A 13,498-nucleotide genomic window follows, 5' to 3' on the forward strand; every position below is an offset into this window, starting at 1 on the left:
AAATCAAGGTGCCAGAGTCTGGAGGAAGACTGGGGAGAAGGAAATGCCAAAATGCCTGAAGTCCAGTGTCAAGTACCCACAGTCAGTGATGGTGTGGGGTGCCATGTCAGCTGCTGGTGTTGGTCCACTGTGTTTCATCAAGGGCAGGGTCAATGCAGCTAGCTATCAGGAGATTTTGGAGCACTTCATGCTTCCATCGGCTGAAATGCTTTATGGAGATGAAGATTTCATTTTTCAGCACGACCTGGCACCTGCTCACAGTGCCAAAACCACTGGTAAATGGTTTACTGACCATGGTATTACTGTGCTCAATTGGCCTGCCAACTCTCCTGACCTGAACCCCATAGAGAATCTGTGGGATATTGTGAAGAGAAAGTTGAGAGACGCAAGACCCAAAACTCTGGATGAGCTTAAGGCCGCTATTGAAGCATCCTGGGCCTCCATAACATCTCAGCAGTGTCACAGGCTGATTGCCTCCATGCCACGCCGCATTGAAGCAGTCATTTCTGCCAAAGGATTCCCGACCAAGTATTGAGTGCATAACTGAACATTATTATTTGATGGTTTTTTTGTTTGGTATTAAAAAACACTTTTATTTGATTGGTCGGGTGAAATATGCTAATTTATTGAGACAGGTTTTTTGGGTTATCAGGAGTTGTATGCCAAAATCATCAGTATTAAAACAATAAAAGACCTGACAAATTTCAGTTGGTGGATAATGAATCTATAATATATGAAAGTTTAATTGTAATCATTACATTATGGTAAATAATGAAATTTAACACTATATGCTAATTTTTTGAGAAGGACCTGTACATAGTACATTATGTGTCATTGAGGGGTTAAAGGGAATCTGTAATCTGGATTTCACACTACAAACTATTTATATACACATGCAGCTCTTTCAAAGACAAGTCCAAAAATACCTTTACATGATCGGTTTTAACTTTACTGAGAAATCAGTGTTTGAACTGATATGCAAATGAGGATCTGAAATCTCTGTCACTCCAGCTCTATTCATTGCCCAGAACCTCCTCATCCTGCTTGACTGATGGCTTTTTTATCTGAAGTCACGCAGTATAGAGGCTGTGAGTGAAGCTGGAGGAGGCGGCACTGTATGGGGAATAGAGCTGGAGTGACAGATGGTTCAGATCTACCATAGCCCTTCAGCCTCATCTGCATATCAATTCAAATGTTGATTTCCCAGTATTGGACTGGCCATCTAAACGTATTGCTGGAGTTGTGTATTGAAAGAGCTACTTGTGCATATAAATAGTTTGGGGGTGAAAACTTGCTGACATATTCCCTTTAATAAACTATTAGAAATATTTGAAGGATTAAGTTAGATCTTTTGGATATGACACATGCTTCTAGCCTGTCTAATGTTTTTCTGCTACTACAGGTATCAAAATAACAGAGCTCAGAAACTGGAAGAATTAACCGTTGCTTTTCTGGAGGATACATCTTTAAAATTCATTTACTGTGGCCAACACCACGGCTAGGACATTATTGTGATGATGCCCAAAATCACAGTTGCTGTTCATGTTCCCGCTTATGTTTTATATTGTAGCTGAAAGTAATTGTCAAAGTGCCCTGAAACTTATTGGCCCTCTGTGTTGGCCTAAAAGCCAAAGTTTCCCGTATGACTTCTATTATCCCTTTCTCAGTTGGACCTCTCAGGATAATCGTCTACCCCACCCTACTTCCACTCCAAAAAAAGAGAAAAGATAAACACTATTAGACATACAAATATGGATTAAGAGTTCACGTTGAACACTAATTCAATGTTTGCCAAAATAAATGTAACACCAATGTATACATCTAGTGGACAAACCAATGAAATGATTATGGATGGGCAGCCATTCTGTGGCCTCTTGAATCGTGTCCATAGCTACAGTATATAGTCCATAGTTATACTATATAATCTCTGTCCCCATTAAAACAAATACACTGTGCCTCGCCCTGTAAAAGTATGCAGGAACATGACAGGCAGAATAATGGAGCTGCTATTGTCATGAATGTCTAAAATCTACGCTAACCAGGTAAACATATGACATAAGACCGGTTTACATAACCAGTACTTGTCCACCTTGCAAGATGCCTTTATATGTCCCATAGTAAAGGTGACAAATGAACAAGCAAACTTAAAGAAACACAGAGTAATGTCAATTCTCATAAAATCTGTTTGAGAGGAAACCCACAAAAACATCTGGAAAATACCGTCTGTGTACCACCATTTGCATCCTCACTCTTGCACTGTCTGTATGATCTTATTATTTTTTACATTTATGGAGTGATAACACCTTTAGGACTTGTGCCTAAATGTTATTAGGATTCACAGGTAGGTATGTAATTCGAGAGATACTGACTTTAGTAATGGTGCATATACAGTGTTAATATGAGCAACAAATTGTGCATTATGCATAAAATACTTGAAAAAATTAGACTGAAGCTTCAGACAACATATCCCAATTGTAATAATACTGTAAAACTTTAAATAGATGTGTACGTATTCTCGCAGAAACATGTTTTGGAACCAAATAGAGATGGTGATAAAGAAGATACTGCTGGTATAAGGAGACAATTTATATGGAAATCAGTACACCCTGAAACTAAAGAGTTAATTTTATCAATCATTTATTTAAAGGGAAACTGTCACTTTGGTAAAGTGACCGATATAGAGTTAATCTGCAGGAAAATAGTATTACAAAGTGCAGCTACTGGGAGAAAATGACTTATTTCCTCCTGGGACTCTTCAGCTTTCAGTCACTGGGTGTGCACAGAGCAGCAATAGTCACCGCTCAGTATACTGTGAGCGGCGGCTGTAAGCTAGCTCCACTACTTTGGTTGGCAGATCGCTCCGCAGCACACAACCTGGTACTTTGCCAAAAACGCTGCAGAGTAAACTGTCAAAGTGCCAGGACATGTTTACAGCTGCTGCTCACAGTACAGTGAGTGGTGCTGTGAGCGATGACTGTAACTGCACGGCGCCATAACTGAAAGCAGTCAGCTCCCGGGAGGAAATAAGTTTATTTTCTCCCAGTAGCTGCATTTCCAGAAAGGAGGCCGGGAAGCATTGTAACGATATTTACTTGCTAATTAACCCCATATGTGCAGGTAAATAGCGTTTTCCGAGGTGACAGGTTTCCTTTAAGGCAACTTACTTTGTAAAAACTTTATTTGATTCTGCATTTCAAGTTTCTGCTCCTCTGAATTCCTCAGCCTTACTAAAGAGAAGAAAAAAAGAAACTATGGTTATTGTTCTGCAAAATCATACCAAAAATGAGCAGCGTATGAACATTCAACACCTGAAAAATTCCAACATGACAAATTGTTTGGTAAACAAGAGTCTGCCATCAGCCTTTAACAATGATTGTTCTGACCTTCTATAATAGACATCCAAATGGACAGTGTCGTTTCATCAATCTTTGCATAAATCAGTATTAGAAGTGAATTTGTTTCCTATGTAAATACTGTAACTTTGCAAAAAAAAAAAAAAAAGCCTTTTTGAAGAAAAAGGAATTCCAGCATCAGGTTCTTCCATAAAAAGCCATAAATGTATTTAGAAAAAAATAGGAAAATTCAAAAATCACAAATCCACACCACCACCGTTTAAAATCAATCAAATACCAAGCAAATGCGTTTCTGAAGATTGTCCTTAATTACTGCTTAATGCAATGTGAAAAAGACGGCGTGTTACTGTAAGTCATATCCTGTCATGATATATCCTGTCATGACACATAATGGACGGGTGCAAATCACGGAACTATAGCATTTCTATGGTCAGAAAAAGAAATCAAAATCAAAAACAAATATTGTCATATGAATATCACAGAACTTACTTATATTGGTATTTAAGATCTTGACTCATACATATATCAGGGCAGCACGGTGGCTCAGTGGTTAGCCCTGCAGCCTTACAGCGCTGGAGCCCTGGGTGCAAATCCCACCAAGGACAACATCTACAAGGAGTTTGTATGTTCTCCCCATGTTTGCGTGGGTTTCCTCTGGGTTCTCCGGTTTACTGATAGGGAATTTAGATTGTGAGCCCCATCAGGGACAGTGCTAATAATGTCTGTAAAGTGCTGTGGAATAAGACAGCACTACATAAGCAATGCATAATAAATAATAAAAGAAATAAATATTTATCCCTAACGGAGATCTAGTCTGCAGTGTACAGATCCACCACGGTTCCCGATTCTACAGCTTTCATTTGTAATCACCTCCCCTGATGGGTTGTTTAACGATCACTTCAAACGTGGAGAAATTGCAATTATGTATCTACGTAAAATGTCGATAGACTGCCGAGCATTCAAACACTAATTTATTTACAGCGTCGGAAAGGTTTCTACTTATCCAAACTTTCAATGGACCCAAAGGTCATCCAACAAACTGGAGATTACATGCAGTGCACGTAACCAGGTAGATGACGTTTGCTGTATTGTAGTGAATATAAGAATTAATATTATACAGTATGTACGATTAATAACTGGAAAAATGACAATTTTAGTATTATGGATAGGTTTACAACAAGTACATATCGTAAGATCGCACTTATAGGAGCCTTTGTTGATAACCAAGTTTTCTCAGAAGATGCATTACTATTCAAATAATAACTCGGTGAAAGAAGAGTCTGTGCTTTTTTTGTCCGCAGACCTCACAGGATGACATTAAATATGCTTCAGATTTTTATCTTGAAACAACATCAGAATGTACTGTTTGACGATTATGCTAATAGCTGTGAATTGGGGGCTATATGTAGAAATTCATTTATTATTCTCTTTTTTATTATTTCTTGTCTCCATTAATATTTGTTGCCAATTTTTATTTTGGACAATTTCATTGACAATTCCATTTTGGATACTTGCGTCCCGGCAATCTCTTGCCAACTCAATTTAACTCTTGCAGATAAAAAAGAAATTCAATCTGAAAGATTCCCCAATAGGGATATTTTTTATGTTGTGTTTCAAAATACACAATGTGGCGTATAAGGTAGAGTCGGTGGCTGTGTCTTTCCTAAAGGGGGAAATAATTACGCCCTGTATTGAATCATGCGTTAATGTGATATCCAAAAAATTTATTTGTTTTTCCTGAATATGGGACGTGAATTTTAAGTTTATGTCACTTTGATTGATGTAACTCAAAAAACCTGATGCCAATTCCCTAGGTCCACCCTATATCAGGAGCAGGTCATCTATAAAGCGACCATACCACCATATGGGAGGAGAAGGGATTGGCACAGGAAAAAATAAAAATTTCCTCCCATCTAGACATATAGGTATAAGCAATGAACGGTGAGAAACCTGCCCCAACTGACGCATCTTGTTTTTGAACTAAAGACTTACCATTAAACAAAAAATATTAATGTCTCAATAAAAATTCCACTGACATGAATAGAAATTGTTGGGTTTGTTGGGAATAAGTACTAGATTTAGTAAAATGATTTGGGCTCCTATAAGTGTGGTCATACGGTATGGTATATACGTGTTATAAACATATGCATAAAACTAAAGCTTTCATTTCATCAGTTAATAATCGTACATACTGCATAACATTAATACTTACATCAACTGCCGTATTTTTCGGACTATAAGGCCGGGATCACACATGTGAGAAATACGGCCGAGTCTCGCATGTTAACACCCGGCATTGCCGCCGTCACTCAGGAGCGGAGCGTGCAGCTGCATGTATTGCTATGTGGCCGCACGCTCCGCTCTTGGGTGGCGGCGGCAATGACGGGTATTAACATGCGAGACTCGGCTGTGTTTCTCGCATGTGTTATCCAGGCCTAAGACACACTTTTTATCCCCAAAGTGTGGGAGGAAATTGGGGGGTGCGTCTTATAGTGTGAACACAGGCTTACCGGGGGGTTGCAGCAGAGGTGTGACGATGCTGCGGAGGTGGGCGATGCGGAGTGCACATGAGCAGGGTCCTTTCTCAGGATGCTGGCGGCAGAAATGTGGCGGCGTGGCAGAAATGTGGCGATATGTGGTGACATAGCAACGATCCCGCTAACAATCTCGTTATGTGTGACAGCGACCAACGATCAGGCCCCTGCTGGGAGATCGTTGGTCGATGGGAATGATCAGGACCTTTTTTTGGTCGCTGATCACCCGCTGTCATCGCTGGATCAGCGTGTGTGACGCCGATCCAGCGATGTGTTCACTTGTAACCAGGGTAAATATCGGGTTACTAAGCGCAGGGCCGCGCTTAGTAACCTGATATTTACCCTGGTTACCATTGTAAAAGTTAAAAAAAACCACTACATACTCACATTCTGATGTCTGCCACGTCCCCCGACGTCCACAGGGTTAAAACTGCTTTCGGCAGGAGCGCTGGTAATGCACGCGCTGCTGCCGAGAGCTTCCCTGCACTGACTGTGTCAGCGCCGGCCGTAAAGCAGAGCACAGCGGTGACGTCACCGCTGTTACTGCCGGCGTTGACACATTCAGTGCAGGGAAGCTCTCGGCAGCAGCGCGTGCATATTAGCAGCGCTCCTGCCGAAAGCAGTTTTAACCCTGTGGACGCCGGGGGACGTGACAGACATCAGAATGTGAGTATGTAGTTTTTTTTTTAACTTTTACAATGGTAACCAGGGTAAATATCAGGTTACTAAGCACGGCCCTGCACTTAGTAACCCGATGTTTACCCTGGTTACCCGAGTGCTGCAGGGGGACTTCGGCATCGTTGAAGACAGTTTCAACGATGCCGAAGTCGTTCCCCTGATCGTTGGTCGCTGGAGAGAGCTGTCTGTGTGACAGCTCCCCAGCGACCACACAACGACTTACCAACGATCACGGCCAGGTCGTATCGCTGGTCGTGATCGTTGGTAAGTCGTTTAGTGTAAAGGTACCTTAAGTCGGAAGCACTTCGGTCCATTGAAAATTCAGATAAGGAGACACCTTTCCGATGTGGTAAATAAATTGTTAGATATACAATGATTCAGGACAATCGTTTGAAACACGTGTGTGCTATACTTTATTGATTTTTATAGCGGTGGGGTGGATTTGTGATTTTGAATTTTTCTATTTATTCACTATAAATGTATGGCTTTTTATTGAAGACCCCCGATGCTGGAATTCCTTTTTCTCCAATTTTCTTGTTGCACTGCAAGTCTCCCTGCGGTAATCTCCATAAGGATGAGCTGACTAATTTCCCCTTCCTTTTTGCTAAATTTGCTTTACATGATGGACCATCAGCGCATTAATGTGTCAGGTTACGCCTACTGTATTATACTCTATGGAGAGGGGAGTGGGTAGGAGGAGTGAGGAGCATTCAACACAGTGAGTGAAAGGGAGATTGTGATGCACCTTCAAGCAACTGGTATACTTCATTACAGTTCTGGATTCACAGCCACACAGCTCAGTATTGCTGTATAAAATCCTCCATGCCTCTGCTGTTTCTGTCTGTGTTCTACACAGAGAATAAAGATCAGGAATCCTTTGCTGTGTATTCAATGTATGGGAGATATCATAGCAGCTATTCTCCACCCATCATCTCAGAGAGAACTGAAAATTAAAGATAGAGTCTGCAGAGGAAATAACTGTAAAACAATTTCAGGATACAAGGAATATAATGGCCAGAAATAGTACTAATCCTCATGTCCACACACATAACAGCTAATTTTGAAAAGTTTCCAGAAATGACAGGTACGCTTTAAATAGAAGGAAATGAAGTAAACATAGTGTGTGTTTCCCTTATTTTATAGCTCCTGGGCTTTTTATTCATTGGTGAATGTTTTTTTTGCTATAAGAACATGAAGTACCTATCATTTATATGTTGGTTGCACCTGTCTGTTTCTATAGATATTAAATAAACCTTTTAGGGAGCTCAGCTGCTCCTTAAAGAGATCATTTTCTTCCTGAAGTTGCTCATTCCAGGTTTGCTGCTCAATCTGCTCTTTTTCCAGCCCCTGAATCCGACTATGAAGATGCTGACATTGTGACTCCTGAGATACCACCCACTAAAAGCAAAAATGAAAAAATGAAACATTTTATAAAGAGAATTGACAATAAAATGTGTAGATAGAACATTTTTGTATTAGGTAATACTGTATGAAAACTGTCTTTAGAGTCTATTTCTCATATGCCCAGTGCAGTATTAAAATGAAGACTGTACTTTGATTAATATTGAGCACATTTACTGTACATATGAGACACCACAAGCTCAAGTGTTTATTACACATATGCAAATACCTTTATGTAATAAACCTAACTTCCAAAAACCTGAAAAATGTTTGGCTGACATCACCCCTAGTATTCATACCCATCCTTGCAGTGCAGAGCTGCTTTATCTGATCCTGTAAAACAGGTATGAAGGGAACAAGATCCCCCCTAGTATGAGGACCCCAGATTCAAACTACCCACACCCATGATTTAAGCCGTTAAAATACAGTGAACATAACAGGACTAATAGGGTAAGGTTGAAAGATAAATCATGTCATATCAAAGCTGAAGTTTCATACATCAGTCTAGAAGCTATAGCCAGCTGGGGATAAGATGGGCCTTTATTAACATACATTTGGTGGCAAATCTGGGATGTTCGTGCGCTGGAAAATAAAATTTTGTCAATTTATGAACTGTAATAGATTTTAACTACAATTTACTGTATATACTTGTGTATAAGCCGAGTTATGCGGCATAATTTTTTGTGCTGAAAACGCCCCCACCCCCCTCGGCTTATACACCAGTCAGTTGTACCAGAAAGCCGGCAGGGAAAGGGGGAGCGGCGGAGCAGCGGGTTACAGAGGCAGAGCCAGCTTTCCAGCACACATCCTACTCACCTTCATGTGCACCCTTGCTACATCTCCTTTGTTCCGGCGCCAGCAGCTCTTCCTGTGCTGAGAAATCACGTGGCACTGCTCACTAAGGTAATGAATATGCACGCATCTCAGCTCCCATAGGCGTGGAGTGAATATCCATTACCTTAATGAGCGGGGCCACGTGATCGCTCAGCACAGGAAGAGCTGCTGGCGCCGGAACGAGATGCTGCAAGGGCACACAGGAAGGTGAGTAGGATGTTTGTGTTTTTGTTTTTAATAGGAACCATGCAGACAAGAACGGGACGGGGAAAACATGCATACCAGGACAGGAGGGGGAAAACATGGATACCAGGACAGGAGGGGAAAAACATGCATACCAGGACAGGAGGGAGAAAACATGCATACCGGGACAGGAGGGAGAAAACATGCATACCAGGACAGGAGGGAGAAAACATGCATACCAGGACAGGAGGGAGAAAACATGCATACCAGGACAGGAGGGAGAAAACATGCATACCAGGACAGGAGGGAGAAAACATGCATACCAGGACAGGAGGGAGAAATCATGCATACCAGGACAGGAGGGACAAAACATGCATACCAGGACAGGAGGGAGAAAACATGCATACCAGGACAGGAGGGAGAAATCATGCATACCAGGACAGGAGGGAGAAAACATGCATACCAGGACAGGAGGGAGAAATCATGCATACCAGGACAGGAGGGACAAAACATGCATACCAGGACAGGAGGGAGAAAACATGCATACCAAGACAGGAGGGAGAAATCATGCATACCAGGACAGGAGGGAGAAATCATGCATACCAGGACAGGAGGGAGAAAACATGCATACCAGGACAGGAGGGAGAAATCATGCATACCAGGACAGGAGGGAGAAATCATGCATACCAGGACAGGAGGGAGAAAACATGCATACCAGGACAGGAGGGAGAAATCATGCATACCAGGACAGGTGGGAGAAATCATGCATACCAGGACAGGAGGGAGAAAACATGCATACCAGGACAGGAGGGAGAAATCATGCATACCAGGATAGGAGGGAGAAATCATGCATACCAGGACAGGAGGGAGAAATCATGCATACCAGGACAGGAGGGAGAAAACATGCATACCAGGACAGGAGGAAGAAATCATGCATACCAGGACAGGAGGGAGAAATCATGCATACCAGGACAGGAGGGGGAAAACATGCATACCAGGACAGGAGGGAGAAAACATGCATACCAGGACAGGAGGGAGAAAACATGCACACTAGGATGGGAGGGGGGAGCCATGCATACCAGGACAGGATGTGGGAGCCATGCATACCAGGACAGGAGGAGGGAGCCATGCATACCAGGACAGGAGGGGGGAGCCATGCATACCAGGACAGGATGTGGGAGCCATGCATACCAGGACAGGAGGGAGCAATGCATACCAGGACAGGATGTGGGAGCCATGCATACCAGGACAGGAGGGGGGAGCCATGCATACCAGGACAGGAGGGGAGAGCCATGCATACCACGACGGGAGGGGGGAGCCATGCATACCAGGACGGGAGGGGGGAGCCATGCATACCAGGACGGGAGGGGGGAGCATTGCATACCAGGACGGGAGGGGGGGAGCAATGCATACCAGGACGGGAGGGGGGAGACATGCATACCAGGACGGGAGGGGGAGACATGCAAACCAGGACAGGGACCAGGAAGCCATGCATACAAGGACAGAAGGGGGAAGCCATGCATACCAGGGCAGGGACCGGGGAGCCATGCATACAAGGACGGTGATGGGGGAGCCATGCATACCAGAACAGGGATGAGGGGACAATGCATACCTGGCTTATACTCGAGTCAATAAGTTTACACAGTTTTTCATGGCAAAATTAGGTGCCTCAGCTTACAGTATACTCGGGTCGGCTTATACTCGAGTATATATAGTACTCCAGTTTTCTAGGGTTCACTATAGTAAACTTGTATTTTCTCTTCTCCTATAGCTAAGTCCTGCACATTTTTAAAAGAAAAGTGACAAGACCGATGCAAAATAATATATTTTCTCTAATATGAACTTTCCACCCTTAAGATTAAGCCCCTTTCCCGGTTCATGACCAAGTATATTTTAGGGATTTCTTTGTACATGCGGTTTGCGGTTTTAAGAGCCCTACAATTTTTTCTCAGTAAAACACTAAGGTGGAACAATATAAGGTCACCAACATAGTATTTAAACCCAGATAGGGTATATTCAGTACAGAAAAACTGGGACCAAGGGCAGGAACATATAGGACCACTGCCTAAATTAATCAACAACCAAAGGAAAAAGAAGCAGCATAAAGTCCAGATAAATATGTAAACAAACTTTATTAACAATTTATTACAGGTTTAAAATGAGCAGAGGGAAGTGGTCCCCGTGCTGTACTCAGCACGCACCTACAGAAACAGGGGGTATGTGCCTGTAGTATATATATGCCCACATTATAGCCAAGGCTAGTATAGCAGAAAATTAAAGTGACTGTGCATAGGATTCAAAGAAGCCTGCATTGGACACACAGGTCCATAAGATTAGCTAACAAGCATATTTCATACTAAGTATATAATACTATACATACCAGGTAATGTGGAAACAAGTCACGGCGTGGATTGGCACTTCACCCCTGTATCCCCCGACGCACGTTTCGGCTATCGCCTTTCTCAAGGGGTGGATGAAAAAAGAGAAAAGGCGATAGCCGAAACGTGCGTCGGGGGATACAGGGGTGAAGTGCCAATCCACGCCGTGACTTGTTTCCACATTACCTGGTATGTATAGTATTATATACTTAGTATGAAATATGCTTGTCAGCTAATCTTATGGACCTGTGTGTCCAATGCAGGCTTCTTTGAATCCTATGCACAGTCACTTTAATTTTCTGCTATACTAGCCTTGGCTATAATGTGGGCATATATATACTACAGGCACATACCCCCTGTTTCTGTAGGTGCGTGCTGAGTACAGCACGGGGACCACTTCCCTCTGCTCATTTTAAACCTGTAATAAATTGTTAATAAAGTTTGTTTACATATTTATCTGGACTTTATGCTAATTTTTTCTCATTCAATTACTCAAATGGTTTTTGCCTCTTTTTATGTGATACATTAGGCCAAATTTTAAGTAATTTTTATGTTATTCTTTGTATTCAGATACGGGGAAGGGAAATAAAATTAAAAAGGAAAAACGTGTCCGTAATGAACCACTGAAATCAGTTTTAAATTGTGTTTCCCTTTCCGTAACAATGAATTTTATATAGAGAACACAAGTTTTTTTTGTTTTTTTACAGATGCATGGCTATAAACTGCGATTCAAATTGGCAATAACTTTCTTTTTTATTTAAACTTTAACATTTTTTTCCTGCCTTTTTATTTATTTATTTTATCATTTATTTTACATACTGTGCCCCCCCCATAAGACCTTTAGGGGGCATTACGACATTTAATTTTTTCTTTTTATACAGGGACCTTATAGGGTGGTGGAAAAGGTAAGGTCAACTATAAAGTACACCAACCAGGGAAAAGGAAGACCTTTCCCATATACTATGGCAACTTACTACAACCTTGGAAGGGCAGGGACCCGTTTGAAAACACCGTGCTGATTGACCCCGTCTGAAGCAAACATTGGGGGTGTCAAAGTGGCAGGAATTTTACCACCTTCCAAAAATCTACACGACCGAAAATTGCTGCCCAAAATGGGGGCAAATTCTTGGAGGTACTAGGTCACCCTCGTGTCATCAATCATAAGCCTCACGTTCAGGTCAGTTTAACGCCCTGTAGAATCTGTGTGTTGGCAGATGGTACCCAACCCCGAGTTTTGGGTGGGGGGGAAGGTGGTATGCAGCAAAGGCATATAGGCTAGGGTTAAATCGTAGCGCTACAGGCTCTGATGATTTGTACCTGACTGGCTCTGCATATAACCAGGCTATATGTTAACTTTAGTCCGGGAGGGAAGCTGACCAGAATGGATTTGTGTTGAAGCTGAAGAGGGAGACAAGCCAGAATCTCTTTCAGGATAGACGGCACATGCTGTGTGCAACAAACTTCAAGTATCAGTGGTTGCTATGGAGGATAGCTGTTTTGTTTGACAGGATTGGGACTATTTCAGACGTATAGGAGTATTCAGGGACTGTGTTGTTTAGTTAGCAGTGCCTGTGTGAACGCTACCTAATGCCTACCTGAGAGCATTAATCCCTAGAGTGGTTATATTCCATGTGTACAAATATGAGAAATCACTTGTTAATACAACATATGTGCTCCGACTTCTCTATATGCCCACCTTGCTGCCTGCTAGAAAAATGAATAAAGGCTAACACGGTACCAAGATATATATCTTTCCTGTGGCAATAAATTAGTAATATTAACATATTAGTTTGGGTTGGATACATTTAATCCTTCTCCTGTAGGTTTCCTGTTTTCATACTGTATGTCTTGCTATCCAAAGATCTGCTCTTGATGCACTACCTGGAGTTTGCTTTGAAGAATGCTCCTCTCGTTCTTCAGCTCACAATGTTTGTTGCTCAGTTCAATCCAGTCTGTTTTCAGTTTTTCATATTCTTCTTTCCACAACTCACATTCATCTGAAGATACTGATAGCGACATCTGCAATTTGGGATGAAAAAGAAATAGAGTAGGACTACAGGTACATAGTAACTTCTAGTATGTGATGGGGTGGAATATAACCACGTATATATGGGTACTGCCCAGATCAGACGTCATA

At 42.0% G+C, this 13,498-nt stretch overlaps 1 protein-coding gene across 8 annotated transcripts in view; it reads right to left on the minus strand.

The window, feature by feature from the left end:
- The window catches only part of TRAF3IP3 (TRAF3 interacting protein 3), a 210,113-nt gene that overhangs the window by 21,351 nt on the left and 175,264 nt on the right, over positions 1-13,498 (minus strand). For all 8 annotated transcript variants that reach the window (XM_077295026.1, XM_077295030.1, XM_077295028.1 and 5 more), the window contains 3 exons: positions 13,243-13,380; positions 7,819-7,963; positions 3,165-3,227 (listed from right to left, as the gene is read on the minus strand). In XM_077295026.1, the coding sequence (XP_077151141.1) occupies positions 3,165-3,227; positions 7,819-7,963; positions 13,243-13,380 (346 nt within the window). The remainder of the gene's footprint in view (positions 1-3,164; positions 3,228-7,818; positions 7,964-13,242; positions 13,381-13,498) is intronic.

This window comes from Ranitomeya variabilis, chromosome 3, assembly GCF_051348905.1.
Source record: "Ranitomeya variabilis isolate aRanVar5 chromosome 3, aRanVar5.hap1, whole genome shotgun sequence".
Taxonomy (NCBI): domain Eukaryota; kingdom Metazoa; phylum Chordata; class Amphibia; order Anura; family Dendrobatidae; genus Ranitomeya; species Ranitomeya variabilis.